Source organism: Sarcophilus harrisii, chromosome 3 (genome assembly GCF_902635505.1).
Source record: "Sarcophilus harrisii chromosome 3, mSarHar1.11, whole genome shotgun sequence".
NCBI classification, from domain to species: Eukaryota; Metazoa; Chordata; class Mammalia; order Dasyuromorphia; family Dasyuridae; genus Sarcophilus; species Sarcophilus harrisii.
Window position 1 is genome coordinate 598,791,698 of NC_045428.1, and position 26,884 is coordinate 598,818,581.

Below are 26,884 nucleotides of genomic sequence, written 5' to 3' on the forward strand. Positions count from 1 at the left end.
CTCTATGAACCTTTCAGCATTAATCTTCTGGAAAAATTCGGATAAACATAATTATGTGTATTTGCCATGTAGGAATTTTTCCAGGTCATCGGTAAAAAAATGTTGAGCATCACAGACCTAAGGATCTGCCCTTTGTGAACATTAGAGCCTCCGTTTAAGTTGACACAATTATGAGCCAATGGAATCCACCTTGAAGAAGGGGCTCCTTTAGCTAATTTACTGGGGATCCTAAATTCCTTGATGGAAAATGACAGGGAGTCTTTATTCGGCCCTGAGAGCAAAGGTCTGGCATTGTCGGCCTGATGGGGCTCCCACAAGGGGTGGGCAGCGCTCGGGGAGGGACCATGGGCAACTGTCCATATGAGGTGAGTCCTGGGAGAGGCTGGCCAGATCACACTCATGTCTTATCCTCCTCACCACAGGTGGTCGCGGTCCATGAGGAGGAGCGCTTTTGACCGCGCTGCCCGTGGTTCTGTGGCCCTGACCTTGGGCTGTATCACTGTTACTGTGCATCACGGAATGTACTGGGGACCGCCTTCGCATGGCCCTAGCGCACTTTTAAAAGGCTTTTACGGTACTTGATGACTGTTTTTACCGGGCTTCTTCTATCACTGTGCATTAACAAGACAACAGATTAAAGATGGGCTGACGGGGATCAAATAAGGGGAGGACTAACGGCCCTTGACCCCCAGCAGGTAGACGGGCCTGGAATTTAAGCTCCTCCTCTGTGTCAGGAGCACGCAGGAAGAGCTTGTGCTCCCTCCAGGAAGAGCTTGTGCTCCCTCCAGGAAGAGCTTGTGCTCCCTCCAGGAAGAGCTTGTGCTCCCTCCAGGAAGAGCTTGTGCTCCCTCCAGGAAGAGCTTGTGCTCCAGGAGCGGACGCCGCAGGGACACTCCTCACGTCCAGGAGAGCTGGGAGCGGCCCCGGTGGCCGGCTGGCTCGCCCGCTCCTCCTACAGATGAGACCAGAAGGTCACATCTGGCCCCACGCCCGGGTTGCCCCCAGCCCCGTGACTCTGCCATCTGGCTTTTATCCACCTTGAGGGCCGCCTCTTCACAGTAATAGCCATCGCATATTTAGTGCTTTAAGGTTTGCAAAGTGCTTTACCTATGAGACCCCATTGGATCCTCACAAAGTTCCTATGGCTCCCCATTTTACAGGTGAAGCAACTGAGGCAGAGAGCAGTTAAATGAGGGCCGGGGCCCATGTGGTAGAAACATACAAATAAAAGTGACTGGGGACGGCCCTGACACCAGGGGGAGCCGGAGAGCCCGCTGACCCCCCGGCAGACCTGCCTCCCCAACGTCTTTCCAGGGCTCTGCCCGACTTGCAGGTCTAGGCATGCGCAAAGGCGCTCTCGGCCATGGAACTACCTTTCCCGGAAAATTTCAGGGAGGCAGTCTTTGTTAGGGTTTGAGGCCGAATGATCCCGGGAGATACCGACGGGAGCGGCCGAAAGGTCGGGGCTGGGGCTGGGACCGGAAATGCCCTCGGAAGGACTTCCGCCTCCTAGCTGTCTTTCTCCCTTAGGCCTGTGACCAGAGGGCGAGTGGCAGGTGAGTGTGGGGGCCGCTCCCAGGCCTCCTGCCCCCGCCTTCTGCCGCAGCCCGGACTAGGGCGGAGATTGCGGAGGCTCCGCCTCCTCCCCGGCTCTTTCCCCTCCATTTCCCCGCCCCTTTCCCCTCCTCTTCTTCCTTTCCCTTTCCTTTTCTACTGGGCGGGTTGGTTTCTGTCTTTCCCCCAAACCGAAACTGAAACCTCTCCCTCTGCGGCTCCTCGGGACCAGTTAACGCCCCCGCAAGGGGCGTTCCCTCCTCCTCCTCCTCGGCCTGCCCCCCCCATTTCCGGGACCGCATCCGCCCCCGCGTCACACCCCACCCCCGTGTGCACTGCAGTCCTGGCCTGCGTCAATTAGAGTCACCGGGGGCTCTGGGCCCGCTGACGTCACCGCGCGGCCGGCCGCTCCCACCCAGCTCTGCGCTGGGGCTTGGGTCCCTACGCAGCTGCCTGGCAGCCCCGCCGCACGGGGGCAGCGGCCGAGCCAGGACCCATTACCTTTCCCAGCTTCTCTCCCAGTCAAGGGCTCGGCGTCTGCCCAGCTCCCCAGGCTCTGGGCCTGGCCGCCTCCCTCGCACATGCGCAGATGTGAATGCGCCATTTCTTGGCTGCGGGACCTGCAGGTTCCAGTGTGGAATGGGCCGGAACCTAGAGGTCTATAAGCATTGTGGGCTTCTTAGGCGTCCCCTCCTCCCACGTACACTTGGATCCCGGCCATCAGCGTCCTTGCTGCGCCAGAGATGAGCCCCTCCATCTTGTGCCAAGGGCGCTGTCCCTCCCCCTCCCCCCAAGTCCTAGCGGAAATGCGGTCTTTTAACCGGAAGCGCCCATGGATTCTTCTACTGCCTTATTCCCTGTGATACATTCATTGTTGTCCTTAGTTGTTCACATTTTAGTATCGCATTAGACCGAGCTCCTCCAGGGTGGGGACTGGCATTTGCCTCAGTGCTTAGCGTGGTGCCAGGTACACAGTGGGTGCTTAATAAAAAAAAAATCAACTTCTTCCCCTCCTTTTTCCTTTGCTGCTTCCCTTCCTCTTCCACTTCACCTCTTCCTCCATCTTTTCTCTCCCTTCGTTTCTACCAACTTTACTTCCTCCCTTTCTCTTTCCTTTTTCTTCTTACCCATCCCCCATTTCCTGTCATTCTTCTTCTCCCTCTTTTCCTCCTCCCCTTGTGTTTCTCTCTACCTATTCTCCTCTCCCCTTCTTCCTCCTCCTTTTCCCTCCCCTCCTCCTCCTTCCCTAGCATTCCTTTCTTCCTTCTCTCCTCTTTCTCTTCCATTCCTTTCTCCCTGTTCCCTCCTCCATTCCCCTCTCTCCTTTCCCTCTTCCCTTAGGCTCGCTCTGCCTCCTCTCCCCTCTCCCATTGTTCCCTTCCTTTTCTCCCCACTTTTCTCTGCCCCTTTCCCACCCTCCCTGTCCATGCCAGGGGCCCGCCCATCAGCTCTAGCTAAGTCTCCCTAGGGGTTCTAGAAGGGCTCTGGCCTGGCACACCTTGGGAGAAAAGGCCTTGTGCTGGGCCACAAGAAGTGGGCATTTGGGTCTCTGGACATTGTTCAATGGGGGCTGCCTTTGTCAGCCCCAAGTCGGGCCCCTCCTCATCCTTCCCCTGCAGCAAACTGCCCAGTGGAGTCGGGGGCTTCCTGCAAAGAACTCCACATGTGGCGACTCGGGGACTCCTGGCTCTGCCATTTGCTGCCCGTACCCTGCCTCAATAGCTTGACTTTTGGGGCCTCCATTTTTTCCTCTTAAGTCTCTAATCTGGGCACTCCTCCCCTTTGCAGATAATGGGCATTTCCCACTCATCCCCTTCTTGGTACTGAGGTATTTGGTAATGGCCCTTTCCTGTTATACTGGGGAAAGGGGGGCACGGGGAAGCCTTTGTCTTCTGCTCTCAGCTCCCTTCATGGACTCGGGCATTTCTGACTTTGTCTGGGACCAAGGAAATGCCGGTTCCCCTTATGTTTCCTCTCCCCCAGCTCTGCTTTCTGAGGAGTCTGCACTGAGCGAAGACAGCATGGCTCCTGTGGTCCCAGCAGCCAGGTGTCAGGTGAGTTGGGCTTCCATACAGCTCCTGGGTGAACTCCGAGGTGCACGTGACAGTCCGAGGGCATGCTTCCTTAGAGAGGAGGTTAAAGGAAGATGTAAAGTGGACACCACGAGTGGTAAGTGTGAAGTCGTTTCCGGAGAGCACCAGGTTAGCCAGGAAAGGGGTTGGGCAGAAGCCGCTGAGGGAACCTGCCGTTGACTGGCAGGCCGAAAAGAGTTTGGAGACTGTCAAGGAGAAAGATGCCATTAAAAGGAAGAGGCCATGAAGAGGGAGAGCCTGCACACAGTGGGCTAGGTCCTGAGAAGGGCTTAGCTAAGGTCTTCATCATGAGCTCATCTCAGGGGAAGAAAGGAGATTCCAGAGAAGGGTTAGGAAGGTAAAGGACGTGTATGGATACTGAAACTTCCTGAAAGACATTCTGGGAAAACTGGGTTCCCATCAAAGCTTAACTGGGATGCCATCATAGGTGTCTTAAAGATACTTAGCAAGCCAGTTTGGGCCCATTATGGTTGCCTTAACTGTGGTAATAAGACAGTCTGGGAACCCTAAGCTCCCAGAATGAGAGTCTCAGCATTTCCTGAAAAAGGGAATTAGCTGATTTCAGGCTTCACTTCACTCAATACTGAAGAGATCAAAGGAAAAGGATCCATAGGTACAGAAAAATATATATAGCAGCTCTTTTTGTGATAGCAAATAATTGGAAAGTGAGGGCATGCTGTTATGCTGTAAACAATTATGAAGGGAACAGTCTTGGGAAAACCTGAAAAAATTTATATGAACTGCGTCACAGTGAAGATGGAGACAATGGAGACAACACTGCATAGCAACAGGAATATTGTCAAGCTGTGAAACCGTTGGTTAGTAACTCTGATCCATGCAGTGATGCACCACAGTTCCACAGCACTCATGATGTTAAACGCTGTCTCCTCCAAATAGAGAATGTAGATTAAAGTATGGGGGTTTTTTTCTTTCTTTTTTTTTCTTTTTTCTGGAACATGACTAATTCAAGATTATGTTTTACATAATCTCAAATGTATAATGGGCATCAGATTTCTTGCCTTCTTAATGGATGAGAGATGAAGGAAGGAGAAAGGTAAAGAACTTGGAACTTAAAAATAACATTTAAAATATTTTTTAAAACATCCTATATATACTCAGTACTGAACAATGAGTAGTAAAAAAAAAAAATGAATATACTCATAATTGACAGTCTTGTCTCAATTTCTGTCTCTTTGCTGAGGGAAGATCAATTATCTTATTCATACATTTTCTAATTTTTTTTTTTGATGAGGCAATTGGGATTAAGTGACTTGCTCAGGGTCAGACAGTCAAGAAGTGTTAAGTGTCTGAGATCACATTTGAATTCAGATTTGAAGTCAGGTCCTCCACTGTATCACCTAGCCTGTCCCTCTAACATTGTTTTTTAAGTATCAAGTTGAATAGGCAGACTTGAGTATTCCAAGATTCAGAGAGGAAAGATATTGATCTGGGCTTAGGAAATTAAGATAGATTTCTTAAAGGAGGTACTTTTTGAATTGACCTTTAGAATAGGTAGGATTTGCTTAGTTGGGGAGACAGTATTAACATGTCATTTGTGAACCATTGTTCACAAATTGTGAAACCATTGTAAAGTCTGGACTACTTGTAGAAGGCAAGATCATGAAAGGATGAAGGGAGGAAGAGATGAACTGGAGAGAATTTTTTCTGATAGTGAGTCCAGAGTCCAACACTAAAATCACTTCCACTTTTACAACAAAACAGACATTTTTATTATTCTGAATTTGATAGAGATCAATAAATGTGATTCCCATATAAAAAGAACTCCCCCCCAAAAGGATTGCATACAAACCCCTAAATCCCCATGATTTATAGCTTCTTTTTTGAAATTATATCATAATGTCAATCTATTTATTTTAAAGCTGCCCATTTTCCTATTCTGTGACTAAGCTGATTTTTGTGAGAGATTGTTTTATTCTTTGGATTTGTAATCCCAGTGCCTGGCACACAGTGGACACTTAATACTTGATTAAATTTTTTAAAATGCTATAAGACTCTTTTCTTTCTTTCTTTTTGTCATTGCTATCACTCACTCCTCACTCTGCAAGGGCACTGACCCCAATTTTAAAAATTAGTCAAAGAAAACAACCTTTTACATGTTGACCACATCAGAAAATGGGGTCTCAGTTTGCATCTCCTGTCCTCAGCTTTCTTTCAGGCCATGAGTAGCATTCTGGGTTATTGGTCCTCTGTGTCATAGGCATTGCACTGATCAGAGACTTCTTGAGTCTCTCACATTTGCCTTTCTTTGCATTTTTGTGGTGTATAAATTGTCCTGTATAAAAGCTCGCTTCACTCTGCATCAGCCCATACGAGCTTTCCCAGGTCTCTCAGAATCCATTTCTTTTCTTTTTTCCCACATATAACAATACTTTGCTACATTCAGATACCATAATTCATTCATTCTCCACATGACAGTCACCCATTTTGTCTCCCATTTCCTTGCTACAGCAAAAGTGTTGCTGTAAATATTTTTGTTCATTCAGGTCCTTTCCCTCTTGGGTCTCTTTGAGTTATGAGTCTGATAGGATGAATGAACAAAAATGAACTTATTAAGTACTTACTATGTACTACACTAAATGCTGGGGAGTCAAGAAAAAGTGATAAAGTCTCTGATCCAGAGAGACAACAAAATAAACTTCCATTGCAGATGGCAAATGGCAAGGCCCAGAAGTCCTTAGACTTGGCCTTTGTCAGCTCCTTTTCAGATATTTTAAAATGGGGTTTCTGTGAGAAAGGTGGGCTTCCCTATGCTGTACTTCCTCCTTTTAAGCTCCTTCCTGGTAGGGGACGTCTGCCTGTCCTAAGGGAGCCAAATGACTTTTCTTGGAGGCTACAGGAACCATGATCTGTTTGGGCCAGAATATGTTCCATACACCCAAGGGAGAGACAGAGGCCCCTCTAATGGGGGTCTGGTCCGGGGTGGGTCTTGGCCCAGAGAGGCTGTTTTTGAGGGTCTGACTGGGATTGAGAGTCTGGATGCTGTGAGAAGCCCTCTTCCCTCACCAGAGTCACTCCCCGCAACCCCGGACCTCTGTACCAGACACTGGTTCTGAGCAGGGCTTGTCGGATGTTTCAGGAAACACTGACTCTGGAGGATGTGACTGTGAACTTCACCAGGGAGGAGTGGGGGCACCTGTGCCCTGCCGAGAGGGACCTGTACAAGGAAGTGATGCTGGACACCTATAAGAACCTGGTCTCGCTAGGTAAGGACCTCTCTCTTTGCTTCAGAAGGCCGTGCCCCCGAGCTTTTCTTTCTTTCTTTTCGGGGTTTGGGGGGTTTGTGCCCCCAGAGGCTCACCCTTGTCTGTGGGGGCCAAGAATCAGTTTAATGGAAGGTGGGATCTGGATTCCGAATCCCCAGATCCTCCTAGGACCAGGAGACAGGGAGCGTCTAATTTTTGTGCCTAGGGAACCTTGCTTCATGCCCTGGAGCCTGGCAGCTTTGTGGCCCTGCCTCAGGCTGCCCCTTCCCCACAACTGAAACCATCAAAGGTCCTCATCCCCAGTCGGGTCTGCCAGGGGCCAGAGGAGACCAAGAGGGCAAAGAGCTGGGCCAGGGAGGGGCCAGGGCCCTGCTGGTTCCCTCCTGCCCGTGCCCGTCTCTCTGGGAGACCAGGCCCTCTGAGCCCCTCTGGAGACCCTCTCCACTCTCTCTCCTAACTAGGACATGATGGCTGTGACACATTTCTGGCCCAGCCAAGGGCCCCTGCCCTCAGGGCGCTTCTTCTTCATGAGCAAGACAGCATACAGAGCAATAGCTTCCTGCAAGTGTCACAGCTAAGAGGTGAAAGCTGATCCTGGAGGGGAAGGTTTAGTCATTGTGGGGACATGCACAAGGCCCCCAGCCCCAGCTGCTCTAAGCCAATCTGCAGTCAGTCAGTCAGCAAACACTTCCCAAGCCCGTTCCAGGCACTGTGCTAAATGGCATGGAAGCAAATAATAATAATAATAATAATTTTTAAAAAGGCAAAAATTAATTCTTGCCACCACCACCTCCAACTGGGGGTCTTCACAGTCTAGAAGGGGAAACATTTAAGCACATGGGAACAGACAGGCCTATGGAGGATAAACAGGAAATCCTTAACAGAGAAAGGCTCTAGAAATATGCTGTCTTAGACACCTTTTCCCTGACATGGGAAAATAATCATAGTTATACCAATAGACCCTTTTGTGAAATTCTCAAGTTTGGAAAGTACTCTGTGCTCTTGATCCCATTTGGCTCTCACAGCATCTGGAGGGCAAGGGTTTTTGTTTTGTTTTGTTTTGTTTTGTTTGAGGCAAAAGTAGGATTTATTTGCAAGAAAATATGCAATTTAATTTTGCAGCTGTTTAAAATGACATAAAATGTAAGACACAACTATTGATTACATGTAAATAAAGATAAGCATCAGAAAAATAATTGTGTCACTGATCCATATCTTTTAGAAATTGGGCTTAATTGGCTGATATCTTGTGGTACTAAATGCTGTTTGAAAATTCCCAAAGAATGTTTGTTAAAAATAATTCCAGAGGCGGAGGAAATTTTAACATGAAATGAACATAATATTGATGACTTTTGATTCCATGTTGTACAATAAGAGTCAGAATCACTCAAAATCCTTGGAATCAAGAGCGCAAGTTCTTTAGATGCTTTTATCCTTATTTTCCAAGTGAGGAAACTGAGGCCCAGATGATTTGTATGAAATCACATCTAAGAAGCTTTTGGTTAGGTTTGGACCAAGGTCTCTCGGAAGAGGCTGGGCTTGCATTCTCCAAAAATTGTCTCAACTAGTTTTTTCAAATCTCCCTCCACGAACAGGGCTTGAAGTGTCCAAAGCAGATGTGACCTTCCTGTTGGAAAGAGGGAAATCACCATGGATGTTGGAGAGCAAAGATTCCAGTGACAGTGACTCAGATCCAGGTGAGGGAGTGAAAAACGGGAGGATGGGAGTCACGGCTGAGCTGTGCATTCAGGGGGCAGTCACTGTGTAGTATTCCAACAACCAATCAATAAACATAGATTAAGCACTTGCTGTGTGCCAGATGCCATGCTAAACTGTAGGGATATTAAAGCAGGTAAAAGAGACTCTTCCCTCCAGGAGCTCATAATCTAATGGGAAAGATGAGATGCAGAAGGATGTGTACAAACCAGTGGTATCCTGGATAAAGAGGAGGTAATTCGCAGAGGGAGGGCACTAGATTTAGAGGGGTTGGGAAAGGCTTCCTGGTGAAGTTGGGGTTTTAGTTGGGACTTCAACCAAGTCAGGAAGCACAGTTGAGGAAGAGATTGTTCCAGGTGTGTGAGACAATAGAGAAAATGCTCTGAGCCAAGAGATGGAGTATCTAGTTTAGGGAACAACCAAGCCAGTTCCACTGGATAACAGTCCTTCAGTCATTCTTCAGAAGTCTTCTTTAAAGTATCCCTGGCCCAGGAGAAATCTTTTCTCCGTCCTGCTATGAGCTTCCTTATATACACCTTTGTTTACGTTGAAATCATACAGGACTGTTCATTGTTAGGTCTCTACTGGGTGATACATTAGGTATCATCTGGTCCTATTCCCAAGTTTTATTTACCTGGAGCCTGAGAACCACAGAGATCTATGAATCTCTCCCAAGGTTCCCAAGCTATTAAGTTGCAGAATTTTGATATGAATATCCAACTGTTCTCATTCTTCTGGCCTAGACCTCACTCATTAGCCTTGCTTTGTATACCCAATCTGAAAGAAAGTCATATTTCTATTCTTCTAGCTGAAGTCTTCTATTTCTTCTCTAGATCCCCTTTTCTCCTGTTTCCCCCTTGACTTCTGCTCATCTTGAACCTTAGCCTCTTCTCACATTGTCCCTTCCTTCTTTCATTTATGTTTCTCCCACATACATTTTGTGATTTTTAAACCCATTCGTGCCTGCTGTTCCTGAAGGATTCTCATTCAGGTGCAGCCTAATTCACTACATCAGGTCTGTTCAGCATGCTAGAGATTTTCTCTCTATTCTCTTGATATTACGGTGGTACCGAATGAATATGTTACATACCTGTCAATTATCTCCAGTCTCCTGACTAACTGGAATAATTCCTGTGAAGACGTAGTTGATCACTGTCCCTTTTGAATAGGGTTCTTAAACCTGGATTCAAATACCAAACGTGGTTTGACTAGCAGAGCTTGCAGTGGTGCAGTGACTTCTGGGAGCTTAACAACAGACCCGCTGCTAAAGTTTAGTGGCCACAATGTATGGTCAGTTTACATCGAGATTGTGGTCAATTTTTTGTCATGGAAGTTCCCAAATTCAGAGACCTGAAGCACAACTCAACAAACCTCCAGCCATGTTGACATTAGAACAACAAGATTGGATGAGGTATTTGAAATGGCTCCAAATCCGTCTGTCATAACCCATTTTTCATTGATATTTCTCCATCATGTCTAAAAAGACATCTTGGTAGACTTTAACTTGTTGTTGTATTTTAGGAATCCAGACACGTGCTCAGCTCAAACTTATATACTCTGAAGTTCTGGCTTTCTTAAATTTTCCATGCAATTTTTTAGGGACTAAGAATTTGCCATTAGAGATATCATACTTCTTCATGATTCTTATCATTATAAATCACAGATGATTTCCTGGGGAATTAATCTGTAGTTTTCAGAATTAAATTTTTATAAATTTAATAATTTTAGTAAGATTTGTTAATAAAGTTTCTCTCTCATCGAAGTACTTTTAGTATTCTGGAATGTAATTAACATAGTCCTAGTTACTTAAACAAACAAGGAAATTTTAAAACAAGGAAAAGCTTCAATATATTTTGGGTATCAAATTGTACCTTAAAATACTCATTCTGTCCTTTCCAAGATTGTTGGTCATTTTCTTCAAAAGAGAAACAAAATCTAGAATCTACATTGTAAAACACATTTCCCTCACCCAACACAGAGTAAATTGGAGACTGATATTCTTTTCCTTTCTTTTAGAGTTCCTTAGTCAAAGGGCCAGGTATGAAACAGCAAAGTCAACTGTAAATCCATCTGTTTCTCCAGAAGAGTCATCTAAGGAAAGAGTTAAGATAGATGGCTTCTGGGAATACCATTTGGGAGAAACCTGGGAACGTGATACTGGAAAACAAAATAATTGCAATCAGGACAGACAAACTAATCAAGAGACAACTGTCCACAGAGAAATTTCTACTAAGTCTGTATTTGGAACTTGTTTTAATCGGGGGTCAGTTCTTATTCCACAAGAAGGAGTTCACACTAGAAAAAATCTTCAGGAATGTAGTACATATGGAAAGAACTTAGCACAGTATTCAGATGTAGGTGAACATGATAGTGACTTTTGTGAACATAATCATTGTAATTATACTATACACAGCAAGTCATTCAGTTTCCCTTCAGACCTTATCCACTCTAACAAAGAGCAGAGTGAAGAAAAAGTATTTCAGTGTAATGAATGTGGGAAATTCTTCTCCAATAGAAAATCCTATAAAAGTCATCAGAGAATTCATTCAGGAGAGAAGCCCTTTGAATGTAACCAATGTGGGAAAGCCTTTAGGTGGAAGAGCTATCTTACTGTCCATATGCGAATTCACACTGGAGAGCAACCCTTTGAATGTAATCAGTGTGGGAAAGCCTTCAGACAAAGTTCTCACCTTACTGTACATCAGGTAACTCATACTGGAGAGAAACCCTTTGTATGTCCCCAGTGTGGGAAATTCTTTAGCCTTAGTGAGCAGCTTATTGAACACAAGAAAACTCATGCTGGAGAGAAAACCTTTGAATGTAAACAATGTGGGAAAGCTTTTAGCCAGATTTCTCAACTTACTCGACATGAGAAAATTCATTCTGGAAAGAAGCCCTTTGAATGTCATGAATGTGGGAAATGCTTTATCCGTAGTGAGCAGCTTAGTTCTCATAAGAGAATTCATACTGGAGAGAAACCCTTTGAATGTCATGAATGTGGGAAATACTTCAGCCAGAGAGGGCAGTTTAATACACATAAAAGGATTCATACTGGTAAGAAACCATTTGAATGTAGTCAGTGTGGAAAAGCATTTAGCCGAAGTTCTTACCTTACTGTACATCAGAGAGTTCATACTAGATCAAAACCCTTTAAATGCCATGAATGTCAAAAATGCTTTATCAGTAGCAAGCAACTTACTGAGCATGAGAGAATACATACTGGAAAGAAATATTTTAAATGTAAACAGTGTGGGAAAACTTTCCGTAGAAGTTCTCACCTTACTGTACACCAAAGAATTCATACTGGAGAGAAACCCTTTAAATGTAATCAATGTGGGAAATCTTTCAGTGATAGTGGGCGGCTAAGTACACATAAAAAAATTCATACTGGAGAGAAACCCTTTGAATGTAACCAATGTGGGAAAGCTTTTAGCCGAAGTTCCAACCTAAGCGTACATCAGAGAATTCATAGTGGAGAAAAACCTTTTGAATGTCATGAATGTCACAAATTCTTTAGCCAGAGCAGGTCCCTTACTGAGCACCAGAGAATTCACACTGGAGAGAAACCCTTTGAATGTAGTGAATGTGGGAAAACCTTTTGCCGTAGTGGGCAGCTTACTCTGCATAAGAGAGTTCACACTGGAGAAAAACCCTTTCTTTGTCTTGAATGTGGAAAATCCTTCAGCCACAGTTGGATGCTTAGTGCACATAAGAAAATGCATGCAGGAGAAAAACCTTTCAAATGTCTTGAATGTGGGAAATCCTTTCGCTGGAGTGGATCCCTTACTGAACATAAGAGAGTACATACAGGTGAGAAACCTTTTGAGTGTCATGAGTGTGGGAAAGCCTTTAGCCGTAGTGGCCAGCTTACCACACATAAGAGAAAACATACTGGAGAGAAACCCTTTGAATGTCATGACTGTGGGAAAGCCTTTAGCTGCAATTTTTATCTCACTGTGCATCAGAAAATTCATAGTGGAGAGAAGCCCTTTGTGTGTAATGATTGTGGAAAATCATTTAGTTGGAACAAATCCCTTACTCTACATAAGAGAATCCATACTGGAGAGAAACCTTTTGAATGTAATGAATGTGGGGAATTCTTTACCTGGAAGGGACAGCTTACTGAACATAAGAGAATTCATACAGGAGCAAAGAAACCTTTTGAATGTGATCGGTGTGGAAAAGCCTTCAGGCAAAACTCCCACCTTACTGTACATCAGATAATTCATACTGGGGAGAAACCATTTGAATGTCATCAGTGTGGGAAATCCTTTAGGCAGAGTTCTCAGCTTACTCGACATGAGAAAATCCATACTGGATAGAAAGCTTTTGAATGTAGCATAGGGAATCTTACCTAACAAATAGCTTTCTGGACGTGAATATTTTATCACAACAAAGAAATCTTTACTTGTATGTAATTGATGAAAAAACCTTCAAAACTATACACTTTAATTCTTTTTTAAAATTTATCTTTATTTTTTTATTATTATAATAACTTTTTATTGACAGAACCCATGCCAGGGTAATTTTTTACAACATTATTCTTGCACTCACTTCTGTTCCGATTCACTTTAATTCTGTATGAGGAACTCAGTAATCTGAATAATTTTAAATATACTTCTTTCACAGTGGAAAACAGTATAAGTAGAGAGCTCATACTGGAGAGAGAGAAATTTCAAATGTCAAAATGAAGTAGATATCTTACTGATCATAAAGAGAATTAATTGATACTAGGGTAGAGAAATGCTTTTCAGGCAGAGGGAAAGCCTTCAGCTACAGTTTTTATGATATAAATATCAGAGAATTCTTACTGGAGAAATAACTTGAATAATGGAGGCAAAGAATCCTTTATCTGCCTTAAACAACTTACTGAAACTAAGAAAACTCATGCTGGATGAAAGAAACTATTTGGATATCATAAACTTGGAAAAACCTTTATACAATCACAACATTTTGAAAGTTTGAAGGTATTTCAGTTTCAATCTACTCCAGCCATATATTTAAAAAAACTCCATTATGACATACTTGACAAAGTTACCCATTCTTTGACCTGACTTCCAAGGAGGGTTAATCTGTCATCCTGTTAGGTGTTCCATTCTACTTTTAGACAGTTCTAATTGTTAGGAAGTTTTCTGAAGAGAAATGGAATGGCTCTAATCCCTTTTCCACAGTACAGTGTATCAAAGGCTTAAAGACAGTAATTGGCCCCTTCCCTTCTCCTTCCCACACTAAACATGCCCAAACATCCTCGGTCCCTTCAAAAGACATGGACCAGGGCCGTTGGCCAGCCTACTTGCCCTTCCTCAGACACTCTCCAACTGATCAGTGTGATCTTAAACTATGATGCTAAGGACTGAATACAATTGTACCACATAAGGTCTCATGATAACAGAGTACAATGGGATGCTCACTTTCCTGTTCTTCTTAATGCAGCCTTAGATTGTTCTGGCGTATATTTTAACTGCCTCATCATGCTGATGCCTCCTGTTGAACTTGTGGTTCATCCAACGCTCCAGATCTTTTTCAGAACAACTAATTGCTGACCATGCATTTCTCCTGTTATGAATATTTGTAAAGTTGCTATTTTTCTTTTCTCCAAGTTCAAGGTTTTCTATCCATCCATGTTTAGTTTTATCTTTTTAGATTCACTCCAAAGGTTAGCCTTACTAAGATCCTTTTAGGTCCTAACTCTATCACCCATAGTGTTACTTTTACTTCCTAGCTTTGTCAAATACAAATTTAATGAATTGCCTTTGACCAAGTCATTGATAAAAATGTTAAACAGGACAAAACCAAGCACAGATCTGGAGAGCACTCCCCTGGAAACTACCTTATTGATGTTAGACAATTAATAATCACACTTTCATTTTAGCTACTCAACCAGTTTTGAATCCATCTCTTTGTACTGTGTAATTGATATCTCTCCATCTCTTACACAAGAATAGTATTAAATACTTTATCAAAAATTTTGCTAACATCTTGGTAAATTGTATCTATGGCAGTCCCCTCACCTACTAGTTTGATAATCCTTTCAAAAAAGGAAATGAGGTTATTCTGGCATTGAACTCTGCTTGATCAAACTATCAAGGCCTTGTTCTTAATCACTACTTTCTTATCTAGATTTTAACAATCATCTTTTTAATGATCTGTTAGAGAACTTTCCTTAGGAATAATAGTTAACAATAGTCAAGCTCATTTTACCTATAGTTTATGGACTTTTCTTCACCATTCTGAAATTCAGGACAACTTCTGCTTTATCAATTTTTGTGGCATTTTTTCTATTACCTTTTATTCATCACTAAAATTGTCTCAGTAATCACATTTGTAAATACTTTCAGAACCTAATAGTATAATTTCTCCTGGGACTGGTGACTTGCATTCATCAGTAACCTAGATGCCCATTTCTGTCTTCTTATTTACGTTGGGCATCAACTCTGCATTTAAGCATTTTTGTTTGGTTATTTCCAATATAAAGGTCATTTTCCTTTGCAGAAAAAAAATAAAGAAAAAGAATCACACAATTCTTTGTTGTCAGTTATCACTATCCTTACCCAAGCAAAGGTCCTATCCCTTCTTTGATCTATTTTTTCTCACTATATTTTATTTTACGTTTGTATTTGATTTATTTCTTTAATATTTTTCCCAATTACATTTAAAACAATTTTTTTACATTTGTTTTTAGAATATTTTGAGTTTTAGGTTCTCTTCCTTATCCCTTCCCATAAATAAGAAACCACATGTTTCACCATATTTTAAATAAATTGATAAATAACCTGTTCTTGTTGCCCTTAGTTTCCCTTACCAGTTGAAACTCATTCTGAGTTTTAGACTGCCTAATGCTAATTTTTTTAGGACTAAGTCACAGTCTTATAAATTGATCCTTTGTGACCTGGATTTGTTTCTACCCTCTGTATATTTTCTTTTTTTAAAATCCAAGTTTATTGGTAACCTCACCAAGGGTCTTTTTAGATTACCTTCTTCCATTTTCACTAGAGTTGTTTTCTTTTGTGGCATCAGAATTTCATTACTGAGCAGTTCTGATTCACCTTAGTTGACACCCCACCCCCACCCCATACATTTTATTCCATGAGATCCTATAATTCCTCTAAATTCTTTGAAATCGTTCTCTCCCAAATCTATACCCACTTTCCTTGGATTACCCCTCCTCTATTATATACCTTAAGGATGGAAATACCACTTTTCCCCAGAACTCCCATCATTTCCAACTATGTAATAAATTCTTCCCAGTTATTGAGAAGTAGATACAGAATAGAATTTATTATTTTTTTTATCCTTCATCTTTTGAAATATGAAATTTAATATTAAGTCAAGTCAAGAAGCTATTACCTTGATACTCTTGATATCAAGAACAATTACCTTGATATCTGGAGTCTTTCATCACTACTATATTATGCCCCTGTGCCAGGTTGGTGATCTGTTTCCCAAACTCTTCACATATTTCTGCCTGAGTAGTTTTGTCTAATGCAAAACCGGTTTGAGCTTCTTTTTCCTTTGACCTGCCCTGCAAATATTTCTATCACAGTTTTTCCCCCTCTAGTTCTTGGATTTCCTCACAGATGTGTGTCTCCTTGATATACATTATTCTCCTATGCATCCTCCCCCCTCACCTCCCTTCTGAATAAGGCATGACTTTATAAAGCCATGATCCAATCATGGGCCTCATTTCACCAGCTCAGGAATATCTTTGAAGTCAAATTTGCCTTGCATAAAACTTCTAGTTTAGAATTTTTGTTCTCTAGATGTTGGACATTTATATATAGACTTTGAGGACATTAGTTTTACTGCTGACCTTTTTGGATTTTTTGCCTGTGAATTTTCTGGGTATCTTGTCTAACCTTCTTCCTTTGGGGGACTGTTCTATAAAGTACTTAATATGCAGGCCATATAGAAGCATTTTTAAGTAAAAAGTGCTTTTGATTACATTTACAAAACACTTTTAGTAGACACGCTCTTATCAGCATTTGTTAAGCTACTGCTCTGTCCAGGGATTTCACTCATCATATAGATATGGCCCAGGAATCCAGCTACTTAGCTAGGTGTTTACTTCCCAAATCAAATTACTTTTCAATATCTCTTTCCTTCATGGACAAAGTGCAGAAAATACAACCTGTATCTCTCCGATCTTCAGTTTCTTGCCCTGAACTTCAATTGTTGCAAATACTTTTTAGGTTCCTTCTGATAGTATCATTTGTCATTCGCCTAAAATGGGCATTTTAATAAGCTGAAGAGAATTCATATCGGAGGTAAAAGTCTTTAAATGTCATGAATATGGAATGCTAGAGCATACATCTTACTGAACATAGAATTGGTCATGGTGATATATCTTGAAAACAGCAAATTTGGGAAATCTTTTAGGTACAGAATAAGTGTATTATACATTTCAATACTCTGGTAGATATTAATACTTTGCAGTTAATATGAAAGCTGTTCTACTTTGCTTGAATTTACAGTATCGATAAAATCAAGAATTAATTTTTGAAAGTGTTCAGGATTACAGAATCATAAACTTGAAGCTGTAAGGGGCCTTAGAATCTATCTAGTTCAATGCATCATTTTTCATTTGAAAATCGACTTGCCCAGAGTTATATAGATTTGAGTAGGTGAAAGGGATAGAATTTGATGCAGGTCTTATGACTCCAAAATCAGTTCCCTTTTTGCCATTTCACTTTGAAACTATCTAGTCCAACTCCCACATTATCTATTATTTGCTCTCAAGTGTCCCTAGGTAGTCATGCATGGAGTTTCTGCTCAGACCTCCAGTGAAGGAACACCCCATCAAAGGCAATCTACTCTAAGTTTGGAGAGCCCTAATTAATAGTTCTGAGTACTTGTGATAAACGGAAAGAACAATACAACATCTACATGAAAGCTCAACAGTACTTAAAAACTAATTTCACATCCTCTCTAAACTTTTTCATTAGTATAAACATACTCTGGTGTGTCAATTAGTCTTTTTACAGCATGATAGCTAATTTTTTTGCTGTCTTTGCCACTTGCTTTTGGCCACCCTCTAGATCGTCTTAATCCTTTCTAGACCCCCTAGAGCCAAGCACAGTACTCTAAATGAGGGCTTTTCAGACCAATACAGTGGGAACCAACCCCTCTCTCATTTTGGATACAGAACCTAACTGTATGTTAGTATCTCAGTATGTAACAAAACCATGAGGAAAAAATAAAACACAAGCTAACAACAAAAAGCTGAAAATCCCATGCTTCAATCCACATTCAGTCTGTAGTTCTCTCTGGATGTGGATGGCATTTTCCATCCCAAGTCTTTAGGAATTGAACATATATTTTTTTATCCTTATGAATATTGGGGGTCTCCCATATTTATATAGCTTATAGTCTTTTAGAGAACAACTTGTTTCTTATTCAGACAAAAAGAAAAGCGATTAGATCAGTTATGTCTCACCTCCAAACACTGCCCTGAGTTTGATAGGATCTGTATTTTTCTATTATCTTCTAGCCAAGTTTATGAAGTGAGTTATTCAGTTCTTGTGGTGTGCAAGATGATTCATGGGGATGTGGAAAGAAAATATTAAAATCTCATTTTATCTATTTTTTTAATCTGGCAATTGGAAAAAATGGCATGTGATACCAAGCAATTTCTCAGAAGCCTGTAGCAGAATTGAGTAGGCTCAGAAGATGGAGTAGGTTTGAGCTGCCAATAAGAAGGTATATGTGCCCGCCATTGTCCCCATGCAGTCACTCTGGAGGGGGGAGGTAATCCCTCTATTCCTCTAGCCCCCTAGTCACCAGCTGGATTTTGACTCAGGGTTCCATGTTCAGCCCACAGCCACCTCCCCAGTGTAGCCCCCAGGCATTGTGGGGTGTACACCCCCAACAACACTGATGGGGACTGCTTTGAGTGGGGGTTCATTCCAACAGCCCCTGCTAGGAAAACCCAATGGATCATACCTGTTTAGACAGGTTCATTTGTAGCCACAGAATGCTAAGGAGTTGTGTTTCTTAGTGTAGGGAGAAGGGCTTATCAAAGTTCTGCATGTGCCCTGGGTGTTAAACCCTTGGTCTTCCACCCCGTCCTCCCCTTGGTCACTCAGGGCTGAATTTTTGTTGTTCATTCATTTCTGTCATGTCTCATGCTTATTTGGGGTTTTCTTGAACAAGATACTGGAATAGTTTGCCTTTTTCTTCTCCAGCTCATTTTACAGGTGAGGAAATTGAGGCAAATAGGGTCAGATGATTTCCCCAGGGTCACTTAGCTAGGAAGTGTCTGAGGCTGGATTGGAACTCAGGTCTTCTGCACTCTAGGTCCAATGCCCTATCCACTGTTCCACCCAGCTGCCAAGGATTTCAGTACCCACCCTTTTCTCCTCCCTTCACTGTGCCCACTCCAGTGACGTTTCCCTGCTTTGGAAGTTTTCCCCAGTGGCCAAGAGCAACTGCCATATAGGCGTTTGGTTCCAAGGACCGGTCAGTCCGCCTTTATTAAGCATCACCTATATGCCCAGCTGTGTGCTAAATACCTGGCATACAACATTTAACCACGGGGCACAGTGTGGAATCCTCAAGATTGGTGAGCTTTAAGTTTCACAGTTTAAAAAGCAGACATCTTGGGGAGCAGACTTTAGTGAAAGACTTTTGGGTCTGTCCTTGCTGGTGAGATCTGCTGGCAGTGTCTTTTACAAATAAGGTAGAGATAGATGATTACTCCTCGATGGTCTCTGTCTGTCATTGCCCATAAGAACTGCAGAAGAGAAAGGGATGTACAAAAAGAGGTGCTTCAGGAAGCATTTCCTCAGTCTACAACTTTTGAGCCCTAGAACTGTGAATCGATACACAGACAAATGCTAAATGAGTTTCCATTTTGTTAGAGGAAAATACATGGACACACAAGAGATAAACAAAATAAGTACAGAGTAATTTGGTAGAGGAAACCTGGAGGCAGAGGATAAACAATGAGAATTCCGAAAAGGCTTCTTGTAGGAATTGATATTTCCAGGAACTATGGATATTTTTCTTCTTGAGGAGCAAGGGGGTGGGGATGATTGTTTTAGGATTAGAGAAGAAAGCACAAATGTAATGAGTACAGAGTTTTATTTTCAACCAATCATCCTAGTTGCCCTTTAGAAATTATATTTTTTGGGATATTGTTAATTATAGTCTGAATCCTTTCTGTTTAAGCTATAACAGATACTAAAGCAAGGTGTTAAACTAAACATTGAACTGGACCTTTAAATTACTCTATCACAAAGTGTTAAATCAAGTTTTTGAAAAATAATAAAGTATATTTTAATTACATTTTTGCATAAATAACTATAATTGTGAGCAAAAGGTTTTTTGCCCTATTAACAATTATTTAAAAATAATTTATTTCATATTTATCTTATTTAAAAATTTGTGTTTGCTTTATTATTTATGTAATTATTAGAGCAACAGTGTTTATTTTATAAATATACATATGTATATATATATATATACATATATATATATATATATGTTGGAGGGCTTGATCAAACATTTTTTAATCCATCAGGATGTATGGTTAAAAAAATTTGGAGACCACTTTTATAGAAAAACTGAGAATTGATTCTTTTTTGATAGAGGGATTTTGAATCATTCTTTCAAAACACATTTATTGTTCAGGGTATCATTCTAGGCATGGGAAGAGATACCGATTTTATATTAGACGATTTCTACCCTCAAGTTATTGTCCTCAAATAACCACATTTAATAGTGTCCAATTTAATCAATGTAGATACTGCCGTTTATGATAGAAACTCTTCTATTACCTTTTCAAAGCTTCTGTACTTGTTTGGGTTTTTTTTTAAATGCATTTTCCTGCAGTCATTCTTAGCTAATCAAGTCTATGGATTTACTCTTCAGCATTATACTCATAAGCCTCAATATATTTCTGTGATTCTTGGAGAGTCTCTGATTCTGCTCTACTTTGGCTCCACAGATGTTCCCCATACATAAAATTCCATTTGCCCCTTTTGTCTTTGTATGAGTTGCTCTCCTGTATTCTTTCAAGACAGGGCTCAGGTCCTATTTCCTATACAAGGCCCACCTGTCATTGTTATAACTTTCTGCTTCTTGAAATTTCCCAGTATCACTGTGCATGTATTTCTTGTGTCCTTGTCTTACCTGTATGTAATCCTCCAGTAGACTGTAGCTCCTTGAGGGCAGAGACAATTTAATTTCTATCTATGATCCTCAGTACCTAATATAATGTTTTATGTGTAATAAGTTTTTAATAAATGTTAAGTGAATTAAATTGATTTATGTCCTGGTGGTTTATTATTTAAAATAGTGAGAAGTACCATTTCAGCTGCTAAATAAAATGGCCAAAGTCATCCAAAATGGGATCAGGCCAGAATCTTATGTCATATGGTATTCTGCAATTCTGTTATTCTTTGGAACTATATGCTCTCTAGAATGGGACAATTGGGTGTCTCTGTGGATAATGTGCTGGGCCTGGGGTCAGGAAGACCCATTTTCATGAATTCACATCAAACCTTAGACATACTAACTGTGTGACCATTAACAAGTCACTTCATTCTATTTCCTTCAATTCCTCATCTGGAAGAAATGGGGAAAAACAGCAAACCACTCCAGTATCTTCGCTAAGAAAGCCTCAGATGGAGCCATGAACAGTTGGACATGATTGAACGATAACAAAACTCTAGAATCCCTTCAAGATCTAACTTTTATGAAAGTGGTTTCCAGACCTCCTTTCTTTTTTAAAATTAAAATTTTTGGTTTTATTTTCAGTTCTAACATCTCTTCCTCTCTCCATCCCTTTCCCCACCCATTGGGAAGGCCAAAAAAAAAAAAAAAAAGATACCTTGTATACTTATGAAGCCAGACCTACTTTCAATTAAGCACAAACTTTATTTTTCAGAAAGAAAACTAAGGATAGCACTAAGAAAGTACTCTCTGGGATCCTCCAGCTGACTGTGAGGGGCATAAATGAAATGAAAAGGAATCGATGTTGGGTTGATGATGGGTCTCTCCATACTTAGACAGGCTCTTCTTCAGACCACTGTCAATTCTCCCACTCATACTTTGAACCTTTCTAGCTTCTAGACTTTCCAAAGTTCACAGTCTTCTCCAAGCCATTATAACAGAATTCAAGTTGAACCACAGTCACTTCAAGGAAAGCCCAGGAAGATTTACAAGCCATAGATTCTACCCGGTGAAAAGAGAAGGAACAAGAGCAAAATGTCTCCTCTTAGACAAATTTAGAGATGGAGCCATATTTTGGGTGGAATCAGACATGTGAGAATTTAATTTGCTTGAACACACACACATTATGTATGTGTATATATACATATATATGTATGTGTGTATAACACACATATTTAATTTTTTTTTTATTTCCCAGTTGGGGGAGGTGTGTGTGTGTGTGTGTGTGAGAGAGAGAGAGAGAGAGAGAGAGAGAGAGAGAGAGAGAGAGAGAGAGAATGTGGATCTAAAAATAAAATAAAATTTGATTAAAAAAAACATATAACTGGTCAATTTTAGCTGCTTCAGCATCAATGGTTGAAGTTGATAAGTTGATAAACTTGTATCAGCATGGTTTTGAATGGTTTGCCTTAGCTTTGAATAGAATTTGGTCATTTTAGAGATTTTATTCTGTAGTCCTGCTTTTCTCATTCATTTATCGACTGTGGGGGGTTCACTCCATTTCTTTTAAGGGATTCTGGCCCACAGTAGTATATGTAGTGATCATCTGCGTTAAATTCACCTGTTCTGTTCATGTCACGTCCATGTACATTCACTGACCCCGTGATGGTGATGTTTAATCTCTCCATCTCCTCTCTGACCACATCCTCTCACCTTGGTTCACAGACACTATGTTCCAGCTTGCTGTGCATATTGATCTTCCCAGCATGCGACTTTCCTTTTGTCCCCGAACGGATCTGCAGCTCAGCTTGCTCTGGGCTTTGGGGGCTCCTCTGAGCCATCCCTCCGCTCTTGCCCTCTAGTACACTGGACACCTTCCAAATTGAGAGGCTCCCCTTCCAATGGCATCTCTAATCATTTTAGCACCCCTCTACTAATAACCTGTCTGATTGGGAAATCCTGCACGGCATAGCTCATCGTTTCACTGTCTTATGCAAACCCTAGCACCATGGCAAGGCGGTGATCTGAGAGGGCTGTGACATATAGTAGGTGCTTAATCAATCAACTGCACATTGTAGACAGTTAGTGAACTGCATATTAAGAAACTGGATTGAACTGCCTGGAAAAGCCACATCCTCAGAAAATGTCATAACAATGAACAAATGAATGAATGAGCGAAAAACCATTTTATTAAGTCCTGACTAAGCGCAAGGATGCAATAATCTAAAATGGTATTTCAAGTACTTGTCTTTATTTTACTGGTGGCAAGATTGAAGACAAACATTGAGTGATTTGCTAATCAAACACAAAGTATGGATCATACAAAATGAATCCAAGTCAATAAATTAATAATTAAAATATAATTCATTAAGTTCCTAATACACAGCAGCAATGTGCTCTGCACTAGGGGTAAAAGAATGAAACAGGCCTTGTCCAACAGCTTCAAGGCAAAAATCTAAATAAGGATTAGATGATAATGCCCCCAAAAGGTCTCTTGAAGTATTAAGGCACAGAGACTGACATAAAGCTGTGCTTTCTCTGCTCTCAGATACATCAGCATCAGGTAAAACAGTTCTGGGAGATGTGTCCTGGGAAAACTCCTTAAACATAGGGATATTCTGGACAAGATTGGCTTAGTATGCGCCAATCTTTGTTCTACAGCTGAATAAAGTACATTTAAACATAGTACATTTAAGACTGTGTGTATGTTTGCTGGTATACCCATACTGTGGGGAAGCACAAGTTTTCACTGCCTTACACTAGCAAACCACCCAGTATCCCTGCCAAGAAACCCCAAATGGAGTCCCAAAGAGTCAGACACAATAGAAAAATGACAACTAAAACAACAGCAGAGCTGGAAAGGACCGCTCACTTTCTTGCTTGGAGAAAGCTGAGAATAAGAGGCTCTGCTCTCTGGTGCAATGACTTCTCATCAATTCAAAGCAACCTGGCACAAAGATTATGAAAAATTGGGCAGGAGGAAGAGAGCAATCTGGGGTTGGCTTTGGAAAAATGGGCACTGGTGCATCCAAGCACTTCCATGAAACCAAGGCCTAACTTCTTAGGATCAATATTCTCTTGTCCTGAGGGATGCCTGAATCCCTGAACAGCACAATTCCCAAGGAACTAGTTACCAGGGTAGGCAAGAGCATGCTGCAATCTATAAAAGGCAGAGCAAAAATGGTGGATAAAAGATATCAATCCATGGGAATTAAGCAAGCCCCAGCTAGTGATAAGCACTCAGAATACAAATATAAAAAATAAGGGAGGGTGGCGCAGTGGATAGAGCACCAGCCCTGAAGTCAGGAGGATCTGAATTCAAATCTGGCTTCAGACACTTAACACATCCTGGCTGTGTGACCCTGGGCAAGTCACTTACCCCAACTGCTTCAGAGGGAAAAAAAGGGAGAGGATTCTGGCAAGATGGTGGAGTAGGCTGTTAAGTTTCAAGCTCTCTGGATTTCCCACACAAATAGAACAAATTTGCACTCGGGGCAACATAGAAAAATCAAGAGGACTTGGGGCAGAACAGGGGACTTCCTGGTACAACCCGACAGGCCAGAATTAACCTGTCTGAAAGGTAGATACCCCCCTCACCTCCTCAGAAACATCAAGTGGGGCGACCCCTGTGTCGTGGGGGGGTGTAGCTGGAGCCCCCCAGCAGGAACCAGAGAGGCTTTCACTTCCAGGACTATGGAGTTGGGGTCTGAGCCCAGGAAGATGAAGTGAACCTCGGCTGAATGGGAACCCCAGGCCCAGCTGTGCTGCTGAGGTGCAGCCCTAGGAGAGAAGGAGCCAGCACACTGGGAGTACAAGTACCAAACACTTTTCACACAAATAAAGTCTGATCTAAACAGCTGGAAAAATATCAAGTGCTCAGGGGTAGGCTAAAGAAATATGATGGAAAAGATCATTCTATCTAAATTAGTCTACTTATACAGTGCCAAAAATTATTTTATAGTGCTAGAAAAAAATAACAAAATTCATCTGGAAAAATAAAAGATCCAAGGAATTAATGGAAAACAATGCAAAGATTGTGGCCTAACTGTACCACATCTAAACCTGCATTATAAATCAGCAATAATCCAAATCATTTGGTACTCGCTAGGAAACAGAGTGGTCAATCAGTGGAATAGATTAGGTTCACAAGACACAATAATCAATGGCCCTAGTAATCTTGTATTTGATAAAGACGCCAACTTCTGGGAGAAGAACTCAGTATTTGTCAAAAATTGCTGGGAACATTGGAACATAATATGGCAGGAATTAGGGATAAACCAATATCTCACACTCTATCAGGAGAAGATTGAAATGGATACACGATTTAGACATAAAAGGGGATACTATAAGCAAATTAGGAGAGCAAGGGATAGTTTACCTGTCAGGTCTTTGGAGAAACAAAGAATTTATGACTAAAGAACTCGAGAACATTATGAAATACAAAATGGATAATTTTGATTACGTTAAATTAAAAAGCTTTTACATGAACAAAATTAATTTGGCTAAGATTTGAAGGGAAGCAGGCCAATTTTTCTAATAAGGACCTCATTTCTAAAATATATGAAAATCTGAGTCAAATATATAATCATCAGCTGATAAATGGTTAAAGAATATGAACAGACAATTTTCAGATGAAGTTAAAGTCATGTATAGTCTTACCAAAAATGCTTTAAATCATTGTTGATTAGAGAAATGTAAATTAAAACAACTCTGAGACACCAGCTCATGCCTCTCAGAGTGGCTAAGATGCCAGGAAAAGATAATGATAAATGTTGGAGGGGATGTGGGAAAACTGGGACTCTTATGCATTGATAATGGACTTGAAGAATGATCCAGCCATTGTGGAGAGCAATATGGAACTATGCCCAAAGTGGATCCTTTGAAAGAGATCATAAAAGAGGAAAAGGGACCCACATGTGCAAAAATGTTTAGAGCAGCTTTTTTGTGATGGGAAAGAATTGGAAAATGAATGGATGCCCATTAATTGGGGAATGGCTGAGTAATATGCAGTATATGAAAGTAATGGAACAATATAGTTTTATAAGAAATGATGGACAAGCTGATTTCAAAAAAGCCTGAAAAGCCTTACATGAACTGATACTGAGTAAAGTGAGAAGGATAAGGAAAACATACACAGCAACAGCAACATTGTGTAACGATCAATTATGACAGAGCTCTTCTCAGCAATTCAATGATACAAAGCAATTCCAATAACCGGTGAATGGAAAATTCCTCCTGCATATAAGAAAGAATTATGGAGCTTAAATGTGAATCAAAGCATCCTATTTTCACCTTTCTTTTGATTTTTCTTTTCTAGCATGATCCATATGGAAATGTGATAAAAATGAATGTGTATGTATGATCTATATCAGATTGTTTGCTGTCTTGGAAAGGGAGAGGAAAGAAGAGAGGGAGAAAAAAATTTTAGAATTCAATTTTTTTTCATATTTTTCTTTGGGGATTATACATATAAATCCTTTTTTTTAAAAAAAACATATTTCTTTATGAATCATGTTGGGAGAAAAAAATCAGAACAAAGGGGGGAAAACCATAAGAGAAAGAAAAGAAGAAAAATAATAATAAAGTAAATATAGCATGTTTTAATTTACATTCAGCCTCCATAGTTCTCTCTCTGGATGCAGAAGGTGTTTTCCACCCAAAGTTTATTAGGATTACCTTGGATCAGTGAACTGCTGAGAAGAACCAACTTTGTCATAGTTGATCATCTCCCAAACTTGCAATGGCTGTGTACAATGTTTTCCTGGTTTGGCTGTTTCGCTCAGCATCAGCTCATGTAAATCTTTCCAGGCCTCTCTAAAATCAGTTTTTTATAGAAAAATAATATTCCAATACCTTTATGTACTACAACTTGTTCAGCCCCCAACTAGATGGGCATCTACTTATTTTCCAATTCTTTGCTACCACATAAAGAGCTGCTCCAAACATTTTTGCACATGTGGGTCCTTTTCCCTCTCTTATGATTTCTTTGGGATACAATGGAACTAAAAATTTTACAAAAATGAATGTTGAAAAGCATGTTTCCATGTATTTGGAAAAATAATGTACTATTAAAATAATTTTTTTTTTTATTTTACTAGCCTTTTATTTACAGGTTATATGTATGGGTAACTTCACAGCATTGACAATTGCCAAACCTCTTGTTCCAATTAAAATAAAATTTTAAAA

The 26,884-nt window shown here is 41.1% G+C and overlaps 2 protein-coding genes across 5 annotated transcripts in view; one reads left to right on the forward strand and one right to left on the reverse strand.

The window, feature by feature from the left end:
- The window catches only part of LOC100922633 (zinc finger protein OZF-like), an 83,197-nt gene that overhangs the window by 49,732 nt on the left and 6,581 nt on the right, over positions 1-26,884 (reverse strand). The gene's annotated exons all lie outside the window — the stretch shown is intronic.
- LOC100923158 (zinc finger protein 420-like) lies at positions 1,373-13,081 on the forward strand. Of its 3 annotated transcripts, XM_031963923.1 has the most exons (5): positions 1,373-1,556; positions 3,538-3,608; positions 6,745-6,871; positions 8,467-8,568; positions 10,604-13,081. In XM_031963923.1, the coding sequence occupies exons 2-5, from the start codon at positions 3,576-3,578 to the stop codon at positions 12,907-12,909; spliced, it is 2,568 nt and encodes an 855-aa protein (XP_031819783.1). In that variant the 5' UTR covers positions 1,373-1,556; positions 3,538-3,575; the 3' UTR covers positions 12,910-13,081. The 3 variants fall into 3 exon arrangements, with proteins under 3 accessions (XP_031819783.1, XP_031819782.1, XP_023355875.2); XM_031963922.1 differs by lacking the exon at positions 1,373-1,556 and having other exon boundaries at positions 2,927-3,608; XM_023500107.2 differs by lacking the exons at positions 1,373-1,556; positions 10,604-13,081 and having other exon boundaries at positions 2,927-3,608; positions 8,467-9,109.

Bases quoted from the DNA above. Each gene is read 5' to 3' on its own strand.
- LOC100923158 (XM_031963922.1), top strand. From the start codon at position 3,393: ATGGCCCTTTCCTGTTATACTGGGGAAAGGGGGGCACGGGGAAGCCTT. The intron at 3,609-6,744 runs GTGAGTTGGGCT...CGGATGTTTCAG, and splicing joins TCCCAGCAGCCAGGTGTCAG to GAAACACTGACTCTGGAGGA. The intron at 8,569-10,603 runs GTGAGGGAGTGA...CCTTTCTTTTAG, and splicing joins TGACAGTGACTCAGATCCAG to AGTTCCTTAGTCAAAGGGCC.